This window comes from Erithacus rubecula, assembly GCF_903797595.1.
Source record: "Erithacus rubecula genome assembly, chromosome: 6".
NCBI classification, from domain to species: domain Eukaryota; kingdom Metazoa; phylum Chordata; class Aves; order Passeriformes; family Muscicapidae; genus Erithacus; species Erithacus rubecula.
In genome coordinates, this window is record NC_136688.1 from 13,465,995 (window position 1) to 13,484,026 (window position 18,032).

Consider the following 18,032-nt stretch of genomic DNA (forward strand, 5'->3'; position numbering starts at 1 on the left):
TTTATGGGCAATGCCAGGGTCAGGAGCCATATGCTATTGAGCTTTATTGAGCTTAGCTTTATCTGAAAGAGAAAAGTTGCTGTGTGGGTTAGTGTTGTTAGGCACCTGAGCACCACACAGCTGCTACCTCTACAGCAGGATGGGGAAGAGATTCGGAAAGATGAAAGTGCAGGGTGGGGGAAGGTGTGTTGAAATAAAGACAGTTCAACAGGTAAAGCAAAGCAAAATAAAGAATAATTCACATCTCCCATCATCTGGCAGATGTTCAGCTGTTTTCCTGAAAGAAGCAGGGCTTTGTCTCACATCATGGTTACTTGGGAAGACAAATGCCGTAAATCCAAATGTCCCCATCCCCTTTCTGTTTTCCCCCAGCTTGTATTGCTAAGTGTGATGTAATATGGCATGGGGGTATCCTTTGGGTCAGCTGGGGTCTGCTGTCCTTGCTTTGTCCCCTCCCAGGTTCTTGTGTCCCCAGCCCCCTTGCTGAAGAGCAGAAAAGGCCCTGACACTGTGCAAGTGCTGCTGACCTTCAGCTAAAACATGTGTGCTATACCCACACTCTTTTGGTCACAAATCCAACATGTGGCACCATACCAACTGCTTTGAAGAAAATGATCTCTGTCCTAGCCAAAAGCAGCAGTTACCAAAGCTGAAAAATGTGATGACTATTTGGGTATCAAACCAGCTGTCTTGACACTAAAATCCATGCTCTGGATACATCACATGTAAGATACAGTTGACCTCATAGTTTGGCATATTTTTTTTTTCTCTATAGCTCTTGACAATCCTAAGTAAATGGCCAAATTTCTATTTCTGCTTAGAGTCTGACTTAGCCTATTTTCTGGATTTTTCACTCTTTCCGAAGTGCTGTTCTTGTTATATGAAGATGGGTAAACATTGCAGCATTGTAGACAGCCTGTTAGGGCTTAGACACTCTCTATACTGTTGTTGTCAGGAACTATTTGTATCTGTTTTGTCCTTTGCAGATCAAGTTTGTAATATTGACCTTGGTGTTGGACTTGACTTCAGTTTCTCCAGATGAAAGTTGCCATAGAGGCAACTCTGACAGATGCATATCTTTCCTTCATTGGGCTACTGCTGTGTAATATGTTGGGCCTAGTCCTCTCCTTTGGTTCAATAATAATGTTTTGTTTTAGTTTAGTGCTTAAGAAATTCTGATAAAATTCGTGGATAAGTTTGTAGAAAACTGAAGAGTGTAATATGTTTTGTAATGAAAGCTCTGCAGAGATAAAATCTCTATGAATTCACCTTACCCAATTGATGTGTGGAGAATAAACCCCCAAACCTGACAGTGAAACATACTCTTGTGACCATCTTCACTTCCATTTGTGTAGTTTCCTCCTGTTTGTTAGTTACTTTGAATTTTTCTTGAATGAAAAAAAAGAGATTTTTTAAAAATTGAATTTTACTTAGATGAATTTTATTCTTAAATACAGGAAAATCAATGAAATAATTTGGCAGGCCTTGAAGAGAATGTAAACTGAGCATGCAGTCTTGAGTCTTTTACCTAACATATGCTATAACTGGACACCTATTTTTCTTTTCTTCAAAGCTGAACAATAACTTGATTAAATGGTTGGCCGTTACTATATTCAAAATTTAATAAGAAAAAGCTTCCCTCATACCCCAAGATTTTAATCTAGATTGCTTTCCTCTGTTAAGTGATTTGGAGCTCCTATTCTACAGCAAAGGAGATAGCACCAGAAAAATAAAAATTTCCCTCGGGAAGTTTATTTTTCTGAAAAAAAACACTGGAAACAAAATGAATAATTCAGTTAAAGTTGCTCCAGAACTGAATGCATGTCAAATAATGCATCCTATCTGTAAACACTTATCAAGAAAATCCAATCTCATTGGTATTGACACATTTTCATTGGCAAGCATATAGAAAACGGGTTGAAAGAGAAATATGTTAAGATATCTTGGTATTTATTTTTAAAATCAATTCCTAATCTCTTTGGAAAGATAGATATAAAGACAAAGGCTAATCCTGTATCTTAAAGCTAGGAACTGATATAATCAATCAGTTTCTCTATGCACGTGGGTTCATAGACTGTTGGACAAACTTTTTGAAGCAGCTGATTATTTTTTAGAGTGGGCTGTGTTAGGAGGGCTCATTTGCTATTTCAGCGGTGTACTATGTTTTGCAAGTTCAGCTGGAGATGATAGCAAGGATCAAAGGTGGTCAACACCTCTGCAAATTAGGAAAAGATTGGTGCAAAACATAGGGAGCTTCCTTCTCTCCTCCAACTTTGTTTACAGAAGTTGAGGATGCTGTTTCAAAGGCTGTCATGAACAGAACTTTTCTATACCCTTCAGTATATTTAAAGGATCTGAAGATCCAGATGGATGTATACAGGGTAATGAATGGTTGCAGGAGAGTGTAATTTTTGAGCATCAGGCTTTGAATTGCAAAAATCTGTTTTGATGATTCACCCTGATGTCAGGAAGGGCTCCTGTGCAGCTGTTGGAGGGGCCTTTTGAGAGTGATTCATTCACTGTAAGATGAATCACACCCTAGAAACACTTACGTCTCTTCATTAAATAAGTGAGTCTAGAGAACTAGCTCTACCATAGGTATGAACTTTTCAGACATTTAAAATTGGGTGTGATGAATTCAACACCTGTTCTCTACATGGAAATTCAGCGCTTGCCTCTGAGGAGGAACCTCAAGCAAAGGAACTCCTGGGCTTTTATTCCCTCACATCTAAATCTCTATTTCAAGCCTGATTAACGCAGTTCAGGGCTGTGCATGTTCACAAATTCAGAGAATATTCTGCATTGAAAGGGAGCCATGAGGATTGGAGTCCAGCTCTTAAGCGAATGGCCCATGCAAGGATCAAGCCCTCAACTTTGGTGTTGTTTAGCACTGTGCTCTAACCAGCTGAGCTAACCTCAGGGTTTTCCTATCCAGCCTGCAAATAGAAGAAGGCATGTTCCTATTTTAATAACCTACTTGTATTTTAGACTCAAAAGAATTTGAAAATGCCATGATTTGGTGTGCTGCTTCATAGTGACTGTTGAGTTGCAGTCTACTGTATGGTTCAGAATTTTAGGCAGTGGCACCTCCTGATTAGTCCATCTTGGCTGATGTATCCTAATGTGAGCAGACATAAAGTTTATTTTCATATTCTGCTAAATATTTCAGCAATTTCAAAAATGCATCTGGCATGGCAAATACTGTATATATGATGTAGAGCTGAATCTCCACAAAGTGGAAATACTCCTCGACTGTTAATTTCTGCTTGTAAAAGTTGTGTGTAAGAAATCATCTTCACTGCAAGAGACAATTCCATGTCACATTTACTCCAGAGGGAGTGTGAGGCAGTTAAGCCTCAGTCATGCCCAGGCTGAGATCTTGGGCAGAGATCCCATCTTTGTGATGTTGGTTAACCTGTCTGTGTTTCAGTCTGCACGTGTATGGAATGAAGTTATTTCCCTTTTATACCATTCTATATTAGATACATACCACAGTATATCTAATTTATACCATTGTGTATTTACACATTGCAAAGATGCTAAAAATAATTTTTACTGAGTACATGGAAGGGAGCTGTCTCCTTGTCCAACAGGGCTTGATTTCTAGAGTTCTTCCTCTATGCAGAGGAAGTGTATGTGTGTATATTAGGATGCAAGTATTTTAGATATGCCTCCTTTCAGGAATCCACAGATTATATTTCCTGCATATTGTCTTCATTGTGGCAGAGACACCTGTTTAAAATGTGTTCTTGAGAGGGGTGATTCTGATGGGTGCACAATAAATCAATAATAAATCAAAGTGTGCAGATAGGATAAGATATAGATACAAAATACAAGAATTTGATGGGTATTTGTTGATTAACAGATATATTAAAAGGTGTATTTCTTACTATATTTTGCTAAATGGATCAGTGGTTACTGAATGTATTCTGAGCATGAACATTTCATGACAGTAGGATTGGTTCATTGTTCCATTACCCTGGCTTTATGGTTTAACTTCTTTGAAATATGCTGGCATAAAGTAGGAGCAAATCAAGCTTTCTTTTGGAAAGTGAATGCAGCAATCATAAATCTGATAGCCTCAAGTATGTAGTAGAGCTTCCATTAACCTGCAGACCTGGGTCTCCTGATGTTGGAGGGGCTATTCCATCTGCAGCAGTTTTAGTGACCACAGTTCCCCTGAGTCCTCTTTCTGAGCGTTCCTTTTCTTGTAAAGTGTATTGTGCATTTCTCTGTGTTGGTATCGAAGCCAAATGTGTTGGAAACTAGTCTCCAAGGAGCTCTAGACCAGCGGTTCATAAACTGAAGTGCATAATTTAGCTATTCAGATGCCAAATACAGAGTATTGGTCACTTGGGTATAAAACCATAGAAGGTGACATATCTCAGCCCAGAAAGTCAAGTAAGGGAAAGTGAATGATGTGGAAGCTTAATGTGAGTATTTTGTTTTGTTTGATTGGGGTTTCTTTGTTTTGTTTTGCTTTAAATTTTTTTTAAACTGTTGTGCTTTTTTGCCTTTTCATTTCCCAAGAGCATAGAGGGGCTTACAGGAGCAGCAATATGTTGTGCCACATATACTTGCCATGCCTTTTTTTTTTTCTGATGATGTTTAACAGTATACAATAATAAAGTAAATTGAAATATCTGATTTGTAAATCAAATGGTGTCAATGGTTATTTTGGCATAAAAAGATAATCTCATGCCCTCTCTTGTCTTCTAAGCCTGTTACTTCGTAGGCAGATCTAAGGCAAAGAAACCAGCCTCATCAACATATTTGGAATAAGGCACAAACTAACCTTAATGAGCCCCTTAATTTAAGGTAAATACCTGCTTCAGAAATGTAATTTGAATTTTGAGTAGAACAGTAGAGGAATATGGGGAATCTTGAGTTTTGTGTCTTAAGGATGGCACTTTGTGAAGAGACTGGAAAGAAGGTGGTTACAACTCTGTCCACATAGGTTGAAAGAGTGTTACATCATCAGAAAAGACAAGATAAGCTGTGTGAGCCTGTCTCTAATTTATCTTACTAACTTTTATTGTTGAACTGTCATATAACAATGTCAGGTTTTGATTTTTTTTTTTTTATATGCAATTGCAGATAATTGTAGAGTTTTCTTCTATCAGCTTTAAGTAGGCGAGCTGAATAAAAGTCAAATATTCTTCAATAAGTTTTTGAACCTGGTCAGCATTGGGATTTTATATATTAGGAGAAATGCAGTTCTTTATTGAATATCGATTAGTCTTTTCAGGAGATGAGAAATTTTCCATTGAGGGCATTATTAACTGAAATAATGAATAAAGCTATGCTGTATGTACAAAGATAAGTTCCTAATATGATAGAGCAGTTCAGTGCACATGCTCTCAAGGAGCTCACACTCAAGGACCATGTCATTTCTTTGATTCCAGTTCAGTGTTTTGCCACAGTTTTGCATTTGTGTAGTTCAATTTTGCATGAGGTATGACAGAAGGCCTCTACTTGCACTTTAAATTATTGATAGAGACAGTGCATACAAAAATCCTGTAATTCTCAAAACCTGTTTTAAAAGAGTATCATCTTGTTTTGCTGTTTGGACAGGTAGAACAGCTCAGCATGGTAATTTTATAGATAAACCTAATTAAATAGTAGAAAGAGAAATTTCTTAGAGCTCTAAATGTATCATGTGCATGAAATATGAAGTTAGGGCTGATGATAATTATAATAAACTTTAGCAGTGAAATTATGACTATTGCAAGAAGTCTTCTGACTTCTCTACTCACATTCTTAAGCTGTAATTTTCTTATAACTGTTTTGTTCTTAGGTTTGAGATTTTTCTTGTTTCTTTAAACAAAAAAAAGTAGTGTTAGCTTTTAGTTTTATATATTCTTCTATTTCGTCTTGACAAATGGTTTACTCCTTTTTTGATAAGCCAAAATGGGTGGGATACAGGACTCTCTACTTCAACATAACTTTATAGACCTTTCTAGAAGTTCTTTAACACTGGGATGTTATTCTAGGCCTCTGCAAATAACTGAATTTTCCAACAGTGTGCTATGGTGGAATTGAGCCTGGCTGGTGGACACCAGGTGCCCAGCAAAGCCACTTCCACCACTCCCTTCCTCAACTGGGCAAGGGAGAAAGGAAGGTAATGAATGGCTCATGGATCTAGATAAGGGCAGGGAGAGATCTGACCCTTTATGGTTGAGGGCAAAACAGACTACTTGGGAAAATTAGTTTAGTTTTTTATTAGTTAAATCAGAGTAAGGTAATGAGAAGTAGAACCAAATACCTTCCACCCACTCTTTTCTTCTTCCTGTGTTTATTTCGCTCCTGATGTTCCTCTGCCTCATTGCCACAGACGCAAAGGGGAGGATGGGGAATGGATCTCCAGGGAACACATGCCTCCCCATGGAATCTCTGCTTCTCTGCTGGAGCATCTTCTCCTCCTTCTTCTGTGGTGACCTGGGTGTCGGCAGAGCTGTTTCTCTCACGTTCTCAATCCTCTCCCTAGATGGAATTGCTGTTTCTCAGTAACTTTTCCCCCTTCTCAGAAATGTTATTCCAAAGGTGCTGCCACCATCAGTGATGGACTCGGCCTTGGCCAGTGTCAGATCTATCCTGAAGCCAGTTGGCACTGGCTCTACCGGACATGGGGGATATTTCCAGCAGCTTCTCACAGAAGCCATCCTTGTAGTCTCCTGCTGCCTAACCCTTGCAATACAAACTCATGGCAACTTTCATAATGAAAAATCACTGATTACACTTTGTGATCCTCTAGTAGAAACATTTGGAGTGTAAATGTGAAGATAAATTCAATTAATCGATGTTTGTTTTTCTTTGGTGTTTGTTTTTTGTGTTTGCTTTAGAGTCATAGCTTTAAAAAAAGAGAAATAATTTTAACACAGATAATTTCACCTCTTTAAGCTAGGGGTCTTGACAGAGTCAGAGTTTGCTCTTGGCTGTCACACTGCTCTGATTACACAGCAATACATATTCCCTGTAAACTGAACAGTAATCGAAATAGATTTCATAATCTCCTCCACAATTCTTATTAAGCTTGCTGTTTTTGTTATGAAGCAGGAAGTTCACGGCTCCCTCTGATGTGACATGGCAATATGAGAATCCAGGGTCAGTAACTCTGGCTTTGAATTTTTCATGTTCTGAAATGATGATATTGTAGTGGTCTGTGTTCCTGGAAAAGTTGTTATGGAAACTTCATTACAGCTTTTCTAAAAATAAACAAACAAAACCCCAAGCGAAACCTTTTCAGAACTCCAAATGCTTTGTTAGTTTAAAGATTCTGTTACAGCAATTTTTCACGAGTTGTTTTAGAAATTTGGTATGCAGATTGCTGCAGTCATGTGCAAGTTTATGCGGTACACGAAGGTTGCTTATGGACCTCATATTACTTGGTGTCACTGTTAGATACCAGGCATATATAAAGAGGTCCCATTCTGTGCCAGACCTGTGCTAGTGACAGACATGAGGTGGATGTGCAGTAGAGGCATCATATGTGAGCACCCAGCCTGAGGAAATCCAACAACAAGGGGAGAAATGTGCAAGGATGAATGGCACAAATGTAGAGGGGGGGAAAGATAAAGGGAGTACAGTGGCATAAAGTTAGAAGTCTATTCAAAATTCTACCCAGTCTGAGAGCCCCAAGGGGTTGTTGGATTTGGCTGGATCTTGCGTGATTGCACTTTTTCTCTAGGCTAGATTTTGAAACACATCCTTAGATTAACATGGTCCTATTTTATATTTTTCCTTACTGTTGTGGGTTCTGGTACTGTATTTCTTTACTCTAGTGCTGCTCAGCTGCACAAGGAGAGTTACAATTTTACGGAGTCTTCATATATTTGTGATTTAATTTTAAAAAAAATTATTTTAAAGTTGTAATATACTTTACCATAATCGGTGATAAATACTATGTTTAATGAAAATGCTTTATGGGTTTTATTTTTGGTTCTATTTTCCATCTTTTATTGTTACCTGATTTTGTAAAAGAAGTTTTCAGAGGAAAGAGAATATTCAAGTAAATGCAATATTTTCCCTCTACAGGATTTATGAACGTGTCATTGATCCCCCAGAAACAAATCTGACACCTGAAAACAATTTATGGCTCGGACAGAGAAACAGGAGACATGGTTTCTTTAAGGTGAGCAGATGTCAAATGGCACATGAAGGAGAAAAGTAATAAATAGTCAACTTCCAATCAGCTGTCTCAGACTCATGAAGTGGGATATGCATGAAATTTGGTAGGCACTGTGGACAATTTGTAAACAGCTTGTTTACAAGGTAAAAGTTTCTGATATTTATTCTAGTTTTGGATAACAAGCCATAACACGATGTTTATCTATGAAAGGAGTCCATAGAGTAGCAATAGGCCAATCTGCCTATCCTCAATCTGGGCATGGATTTGTTGCCAGGGTGATTTACCACCCACTTGGTTTCCATGTGAAGCTGTCAGTTCCTAAGACAATTTTGCAAGTTGCCTCTTTTCTGAGGATGTCTTCCCAAAATCCCCAGATTTCCAACAAGCTGGGACAATTATGCTTTTGACCTATATGATAGTCTGAGGGTTGCTCTGAACCTACAGTGCATTTCATCCTCCAGCAGCTGAGCTGTCATTGTGAAGTGAAATTGATAGTATTATTTTATTCTACAGCTTGTTGGTTTTTTACCTCAGCTGCTTCCCACTATTCCACAGATGGTAAACATATGTTTATAGCTACATAGGGAAAGAAAGAAGTTATACTGGAGTCGCCTGTCTTAAATTCTTACTTAATGCAGGCAGTCAGAGCTTCAGAAATCTGGGATATTATATGTTTGTAAATTAATATTTCTACATGTTAACACTCTGGAAACAGCAGGTAGCTAATGATATGTTAATGAGCTGACCATTTTTTATTGATCATAATGAAAGTCGACAAGTGCATTATTTTGCTTTATGTGTGCTTGAATATTTTACTTTCTTCTGGGCAGAAATATAATTGCTTGTGGTTTGTTAAATTCTGCTTGAAAGTTTCAGAAGTCCTACGTTTTTTTACGTTACTCATTGCAAAAACTTGGCATTTTGCCAGTTTTTAAAGAGTACACATCTCTTTCTGCATATTTATATGCTCAGCAGGATTTCCCATTCTTTTTCAGAGCAATTTGTTTCACTGTTTTCGCATATAAAGAAATAGATATATTTTCCTTAATGTAAACAGAGATCTGCAGGGAAATAAGAGCATTAAAAAAGAATTAGCATTTTTGTATGTGTGTTGAAACCATGAAAATGTGTGTTAAGGAAAAGCAAGTTTGTTGCACGAATGATTTTTTTCTTATACCTTTTGTTACTGATAATCTTACTGTTCATTTTCTTCTCATCTCTCTTTCTAGTAAATTGCGCCTGAAGATCTGTGATCTTCACCTTTTGTGCCTCCAGTTCTCATCTCCATCCTGCCGCAGTGGGGAGGGGTAGAGGAAGGTGGATGGAGAGAGAACAGCCTGGGGTTTGGGAGAGTCTTGATGGAGATATGGAATTGGGGAGTGCCATTCCTAAGCCAGGACAGCCTTAACTGGTGGTCAGTGTGTGGCACAAAGGGTGAAAATAGCAACAGAGGCAGAGTGGGTTGATAACTTAGTCGCTTTAAGCATCTGTGGTATTAGGTATGGAACACTGGTTGAAGTGTTGCCTGGCTCATTCATGGGAGTGTGGTGCCTTACCCTCTATCTGTGCCCTAATGTACGCCTCACAATGGTCATTTTCAGTGCAGGGAGAGGGATCAGGATTACTTTGTTGCTGATGCATGTGAGATCTGCTTATGACTTGATAACATCAAGGGCTATGAAGGTTATTTTGGATGTGTTCAGTGTTGTTCTCCTACCCTTACCTTGGATTCTTTTGTGGGGAGTTTGTTAATAATCGTATCTAGTCTGTGGGGTAAAGAGAGGGAGGATGATTTTCCACGGCTTTTCACCCCCTTTTCCTCTTTCAGGCCTGATAAAACAGGTTTTGAGAATTTTAAATTTTGTTTGGATGTTAAGGGAAGCATGTTCTTGTTGCTCTGTATGCTGTGTTTTCTCAGTATGGTCTACAGTACCATGTTTAGAATCCAGATAGAAATTTCTGGGAGAGTCATTCAGAGATCTGCCCTGAGGGGGAATAATCACGAGTGTCATGGAACATGGGAAAAGGGGATTTGATTTTTTAATAAGAACAGTCTGTAATGTTGAACTGCATATATAATGCTGGTTGCTGCATGACGTTGTCACTGTATGTTGTAAGTGCCATGGACAGTGAGTATGGTCTGTTCCAGATACACCAATTGTAAGCTCCTGGTGCAGTGACCAGCTAGCAGCACATCAGTCCTCCTTTCCTGGGAGACATTTTAGCTTAATGGAACCCACAGTCATAGTCTTAATGAACTCAACAGACGTCTTGAGGGATGGCCAATGACTATGGAAATGATACCTGTGATTGTGTGTATTTATATATCTATATTGCTGGAATGGTGTAGCATCTGGGTGGGGCATAAGTGGTACAGAATAAGGGGTGGATAAATTAAGGCTGTTGTGGTTTATGAATGGTACTCCCCAGTTCAGTACGCCCCACCAAAACTCTCAAATCACACCTTGCTCTCACTCCTCCTTTCCTTCCCCTTCCCACTGTGGTGGAATGGAGTTCAGAATTAGAGGCACAAAAGGTGAAGATGGTGGGTGTAGAGAAGAACAATTTACTGGAAAGAGTGACAAGATAAGAAAATGAACAGTAGCAGCAATATTATTAACAAAATATATAGGAAAAGAAATTATTTACGCATTCCTGATAAAATAGGTGGTACCAGGTGGTTCCCTCCTCCACATTTTCTTGACCATAAGGAACTCTTCCTCCATGGAAGAGAGTCCCTTCTCCAGCCTCCTGCAGTGATGTGAGTGCTGTAGAATAATCACCATGTCCCAGCCATGCTCTCTCCAGGCTAATGCAAAAATTAACTGTGCTGGACAGAGTTAGGACAGCCACACAAACTCAGGGTTTGTTTCAGGGCCAAGGAGCACCATTCTCATCAGGTTTGGAAGCTTAAGAAAATACAACTGAAGAGAGAAAATATTGATGCTAGATATCTATAGAGAACACTCTCTAGGATGGATCTGAATACTGTCAGGATCAGAATTATCTACAAAATTCGTTTTATTGCTGAGGAGAACCCTTCCCCCTAAGGGTTCCTCCAAAGAGCTAGTGCAGAAATGAGCTTATTAATGCCTTGGTGAGAAGGTGATTTATGTTGCAAGACAGTAGTTTTCATAACTACTAGAGCAGGCTCTATTGATCCTGCTTGTGTCTCGAGGTTGTATATTAGGTGCTAGAGAAGCATATTAGTATTTTTATTGCACAGTATCCTGTAGATAATTTATATAGTCATATAATTCTGTAATAATTTTGGACTTGGAGTTGTAAGGACTAAGGTGAAACTCAATGTAGTACCATGGGCAGGGTTCAGGTGCCTGGCATGGCTGCCCTGAGTGGAGCAGCACGTGATGCTGATGGAGTGGAAATCTGAGCTGTTGGCATGGCTTTGCTAAGGCACAGGAGTTTCAGGCATGTCTGCTGGTGCTACCATGTAGAGACTTTCCCAGCCTAGCCAGTGCAACTTGCACAGCTGTGTGGATCACATTATCTCTGTGGGAGAAGTAGGTTTTAAAGGGAATGAAAGGCAATGGAGGAAATGAAAATGCAGAAGTGGAGAGCTCATGGAATGCATGAGCCTTTTCACAGAATTTGGGACGACTGTTCTGTTTAGTAGATATCTGAGAAGTCCAGTAAACCGGGCTTTTTGCATTATATTCTCATGGGATGGGCTTGATATTTAGTGCTGCAGACCTGAATTTAATCTTATAGCTGGTAATCTGCCTGCACCAGTGGAAGGCTCTTCAAGCTAGCAAGTCTTGATGCTTAGCTGAAGCTTTGATTGTCATTAGCCAAATATTTTTATTGATAACATAAAGGTGATGTCTACTTGGGAAGGGAAAAACTAGAAAGATTTTGAGCACTGACATCACACTGTTAAGGACAAGTCCAAGCTCTTGGCAGCCTAGAATTAATGCTGAAGTGAGAATAATCAGTTTTTTCATATTTGTTACAATAATTATGGCCGTAATAAGTGTTTGCGTACAACGAAGTCTTTCTGTTAAAAAAATACATCGGCAAAATTTCTGCTCTTGGAAAGTTTACTTCTATGTTTGATCATAATAATTCATTTTCAGATAGTTTATAGACCTAGATGTTATCTATGTTAGTGAACTGAAGTTCATATTCATATGTTATTACATAGTAACATGCTTTCATGTAGCCAGAAGACACATATGATAGTTTTATTTCCTCTTCAGGTTATATCTAAATGCAAATCTGTCCAAAAGACAATTGAGCAATGTGATTCTGATGCAATAAACATGTTTGAAGATGCACCTAAAGGAAAAAAAAGAAAAAAAAAAAAAAGCTGAAGAAAAAAATCACTTTTCTCTGCATGGCATCTTGTTAGCTAGGCAATATGGTCTGGTGGAACTTAGTAATTTCATTTGCTCCTGGTTTTCACTGCAGAGGCTTAAGTATTGATATATATTTTTATGCCTCACCTTCTAATTTCTCACTGATGACTGCTGATGGAAAGTATGTCAAATGGCTTTCAGGATGTTCCATTTCCAGTGACAGTATTACTTCTTATTATTTATGGTTTCATTATTCTCATAGGTGTGAAGGTTAATAAATGTATATACTTCTTCAAGAAAGACAGAGTGATCTGATTATCTCTATTAATATTTTCAGTTAATATTTACCATGAGACAATAAGCAGGAAACAGTGCTTGCTGAATGTAAATTCTTATAACAGATGAGCATGTAAATGTTACTTGCCTTGCTAGGCTTTAAGGACTATCTGAGGCCTCTATTTATGGGTAGAATGTGAGTACCTATGAGGAAGTGATGATGTCCTTAGTCTGCAAAATTTACCCTATTGCAATTTAACTGAAAATTAAAGCATAGTTTGGCAAATCAGTAATTTATTTAGATAATAACTGCAGCTATGATAAATTTCTTTTCAGATTAAATAAATTTTTCTGTGTCTGTGAGGAGATAGAGCTGTGTCTCAGATCTGATTAACAGTCAGGGAAAGTGAAAATATCAGCACTAGAAGTACCTTGATTTCCCTTGCTCCTCTCCCTTAGTGGTCATGCCATTATTAAGGCTGTTGGATCCTGTGAAGTCAGTACATCACACAGTCACAGATGCAGCCAACGCTTTGTCCTGAGCTTAAAAGAACAAACACAAGCTTCAGCATTTTCTAGACCGTCTGAAGTGTCTGGGGTTCTCCAGAGTCCAGGTGTGCAGGGACACTGGGCATCTGCTGCTTCCATTGGGGATTTCCTTGCAGGGCAGAGGCTACACAGGGTGCAGTGGGCACTGGACCCTGGTTTAGACCTTTAGGTTTGGTTTAGGAGCCCCGAACAACCTGCACTGATTTTTCTGCCAGTCCTGCATAGTGCATCTCTCTATCTTCCTGGGTTAGAGAGAGGATTTAATTCTGACTGAAGGCATGATTACCTGAACTGCCTGGTGGGATACAGAGCTAGGAGGCTGAATGAAATCCAGCATTGGAAGTATAAACTGTTACTTACATCTGGCACTTGTCTTTTCAGTGTTTGATTTCACAATCTTATTTGGTTAAAAAATAAAGAGTTTTATTGTGTTTTCTTTTTGCCTTTTGGAAAAGTGTATCATCAGCTTGAGCAATGGATATTATTTCACTTTTTTTTTTTTTTTTTTTTTTTTTTTACCCATTTAAAGACATTTAAGCAGCTTATATTTGGTGATTGCAAAAGAGAAAGCAGTATTATCACTGTGATATCCAAACACACAGCGAGATAGGAAGAGTCATTATATTTTGTTCATCTTCAATTATTTTCCACACTAGTAGAGTGAGCTGGTAATTTTTCTTTGTATCCACTAAAGAAATGACTTGTGAAAGAGCTTGTACAGGTTGAAGTGAATGTTTGTAATCTGTATTACCAGTTTTCTCTTCTTTTGCAAAGGGTGTTATTCAAGATGTAAAAGTCATCTTTATACCTAATGGATATATAACACAGTGTCCTAATCTGAATCGCAGTAAGTAGCAATCTTTTTATTCTATTTTCGATTTTTCATACAGATTGTTTCTTTGCTTTAAAAAAAATGCTTTCAGGCTTGTTATTTTCACATGTGCTGACTTCCGGAAGGCAAAAATTTCATATAAACAGATTGCATTTTATGTTCAGATAAATCTAGTATGATTGTTGTTTATTATGGGTTATTGTGTCTTTCCTTCTCTTCTTTTCTGTTTCTTTTAAATCATTCTCTACTAAGCATGCCCCACCTGCAGTGATTTCTTAAGTCTGGTGCAAGGAATCATGGATTTGCAAGAACTCCTGGCAAAAATGACTGCAAAAGTAGGTACCTAAGCTTTTTTAAGTTGCCCATTTCCTTCCTTTACTTCCCTAAGAAAAAGATGAAAGTATTTATTCTGTATGCCATTCCTTATAACATGAAAATTATTCTGAATTTTCAGAGTAGAGCCAGTTTTTTCCTTGCTGTGTGCAGTAGTCTTATGGATTTAGCTCTGTGGTTGTTCCTTAAACTTAATAACATTTCTGTTGTCTGTTTTATTATTTGTAAGGTAGTGAAAAAATACTCAGAGTCTGATTTTTTTTGTAAGAAGCCTTAGCTTGATTTCCTGTTTCATGCTGAGGGATAAATGCAGAAACAGAGGAGTGAAATCCCTCAACAATTTCCTGAACATGTGATGTTGTCAGAGGGGGGATGTTTTCTTGTGGGAATCCTGTGAGGTCTTCAGGACTGGTATAGTCTCCTTTCTGGGAATTGAAATGAGCCTCAAAATAAAAATGCCTGTGAACCTGCTGACTGTGCTGACCTTGATAGCACCTTTGATCAATGTTTTTTATCAGGGTAGATGTTAATTCAGCTCCAGGTGATGTGGTGTGTACTTGGTTTTGTGCGTATTTTTTTTATTTCTTCTTGTCCCCCTCAGCTTTGGATCATGGATAGGATGAATGGGGAATCTGTAGTGTTGGTGATTTTTTTTTTTTTTTTTTTTTTTTTTGTTTGTTTGGAATTTTGAAAATTTCCTCTAGGTTCTGTTCCTACATCATACAAACAATCTCAGTGTTAAGCCAAGGCTCTTCAGCAAGGCTGTGCTGAAGTTTTGGGATACAAAACTGTTTTAGAGGTGACCAAACTCCTGATCTGTGTTAAAGCAGGATCTGAACACTTTCCGAGGTTAATGTTGGTGGGCCATCTGGTTTGTGGTAGAGGGCAATATATTGTCTCTTTTGAAATATTCCTTACGTGGTAACTAGTTAGATTTAAGTGCAGATGCAACCAACCTGTACATGCACTTACTCTCAATGTAGTTACTGTAGGCATTTCCAAAATAGGATTTGCATAGCAGTGCTGTGTGTGTAAAAAAAATTCTACTTTTTAATGCACTGCCTTCAAATGCTTTTTCTCTTCCCAATAGGAAAGGGAAAACTGTTTTTTGGAGTGTGTGTGTGTGTTATCCTGGAAATCCTCTTACTCAGCTGACATGCTTTGGACAGGCTGGCTCTGAATGCAAATTGTGAAGCTTTTAGTTCAGTTTTCTGCTTGTACTCTGAAAGAGAGGCAATTATTTTGATCCCTGCTGGTGGTATGAGCAAGTTCCAATTATGCAATGTACTGAGTAACTTGCTTTCTCTGATGTTAATTATATTTTTGCTTGCTAGTCCTTTATGAGAGGAAGCAAAGAACACAGTATTTCTAGTGCGAAGACTCTGTGCTTTCATAAAGTGGTTCTGGCATAATCCTTCATTGCAAATTCATCTTCTGTTGCAGCAGTCCCCTCACTGTTTTGTTGCAGTTGTTTCCTGTTGTCCCGGCAAAATGCATGCAGCAGGAAAGGAAATTAACCTGGTAGACAAATGCAAGTTAAAAATGGGGGTCTGGAGGGAAGCATTAAGATTCATATCTGCCTTTTAAGTCCTAGCCACAATAGCCACAAGTTGCTAATGTAGATACAAGTATATTTTGGAGGGATGATGTACATCAAGGCTTTGAAGGGCTGTGCAGCTGCCTGCAGAGATCCTGTTTGGGCTGGCAGGTGGTCAGAGAATGGCTGCTAATGTACAGGAACGAGCGTTCCCAGCTCCTGATCATGCACCAAGAGATGCAGAGCATCAACAGGATGTTTTGAAAAAGTGGTTTTGTGTCTAGTTGTTGCTTTTAGGCTCCACTATATCCAAGATTTCAGCTTTTCTCTCAATCTCTATGTTTGGTTTCAGATGCTTTACAGCACTGAATAGATGAGCAAGTGTTGTTTGCAATTAATGTGTATGTGCAGTTTATATATTTATATAATTTTAAATGTAAAAAATATGTATTTTATAGAAATATGTATTTTATATAAAATATTCATTTTATATAAATATGTAAATATTTATATAAATTAAAAATATGGAGACTTAGAGCTGGGCTTGCCTTGGAAGGAAGCATCCAGCTACTTGTTTCAGGCTTCAATAATTTTAGTAGCTGTGCAAATTATGCAGAATGAAAGCAAGAAAGGGAAGTTCCCTCCTGCTGGGGCTGTACCTCTTCTGAGTCTAGTGGGCTCAGGGTGGGACACAGGGCTTATGTAAATGGTTCAGCAGAGCATTGTCTATGGCAGATTGTCACAGAGTGGTATGAAAGGAGCATTTGATCATGACTTGTAGCAAGCTAACCACCCTTATGTCCTCTTCCTACCTATGTTTTTTGAAGACATAGCTTTTAAAGACTAATGAATGCTAGCTTTTAAAACTTACTCTATTTTTGTCATAATTTGAATTAATTCTGGATTTTACAGCAGATATGTTCAGTTGATTCAATCTTGTGACCTTAAATAGAGACACACTGTATGTCAGGGTGTTAGAATCTGGCTAAAATGTTAATTTGCTGCAGGAGAAAAGGGTTGTGTTATATTGCAGCATTCCCCACTGCTGGGCTAGAGTACCATTAGTTCCTCTTTAAATATAATGGCTAAAATAATTCATGTGGCTTTAACAATCTGCTGAAATCAGTCTGGGCATCTCCTGTGCTTCTTTGAGTGCAATATAACTTCTTTTGGTAAATTGAGCCTCCACTAGGGTGTGCTTTCTATTCAGATGTGTTTGTTACATCAAGACTTCCAGCACAAAAATTTCTACTGAGTCTTTCTTTGCTGGAAGTCAAAAAGGTTCAAGCTTGACTTTGATTAAAATCAAGAAAAATCAAATACTTGAGTTCATTTATGGACTAGGAAATCTAGTTTATTTACATAATGGCTTTATACAGCCAGGAATACTTTTATGAATCACAAAATTTTCCACATAATTTTTTTTTTTTTTTTTTTAATTTCTTGAATTTATTTTGCCAGAAAAAGTTTTTTGTTTTTTTTTTAGAGGCCTGTCAATTTTCAGTTACTTGTATGGGCAGGGAAGGAATGCATATATTTACTGCTAAGTATTAAGCTTGTATTTCTGTTGTAACAGCAAGGAGTATTCAGAGCTAGCCATATGCCCAGAGTTTACTCTGGGACCAAGTTCCTCCATTGATCATACTGTGGGATGACCATGTACTAACTCTATTGGATTTTAAGGAATAGGGTCTGTTTATACCTGCTGATTTCCTGGTTCTGTGTTTGAAGCTTATAGTCAAAGTTGGTTTGGCTAAAAATAAACATACTGGTTTTTGCTTTTCTTAAATTGTGTTTGAATTGCAGAAATCTCATCAAGTTACTTTCATTTATAGTTAAATTATGCAGAAACAAGACTGAGTCAATTGGAAGACTGTCATTGTGAGAAGACTTGTCAAGTAAATGGATTGATCTACAGAGACAAAGACTCATGGGTTGAAGATGATCACTGCAGGAATTGCACATGCAAAGTAAGAATTTCTGAAGAGTTTCAAGCATAGGATCTAATGAAAATGTGAAAATAGCCTTTGAATACATAATGTTTACTCTGAGAATTGCTAC

The 18,032-nt window shown here is 38.1% G+C and overlaps 1 protein-coding gene across 5 annotated transcripts in view; it reads left to right on the forward strand.

The window, feature by feature from the left end:
- Nucleotides 1-18,032, forward strand: part of NELL1 (neural EGFL like 1) — a 281,122-nt gene that overhangs the window by 49,841 nt on the left and 213,249 nt on the right. For all 5 annotated transcript variants that reach the window (XM_079310083.1, XM_079310084.1, XM_079310086.1 and 2 more), the window contains exons 5-8: nt 8,035-8,131; nt 14,044-14,116; nt 14,354-14,436; nt 17,807-17,941. In XM_079310083.1, coding sequence (XP_079166209.1) covers nt 8,035-8,131; nt 14,044-14,116; nt 14,354-14,436; nt 17,807-17,941 — 388 coding nt within the window. The remainder of the gene's footprint in view (nt 1-8,034; nt 8,132-14,043; nt 14,117-14,353; nt 14,437-17,806; nt 17,942-18,032) is intronic.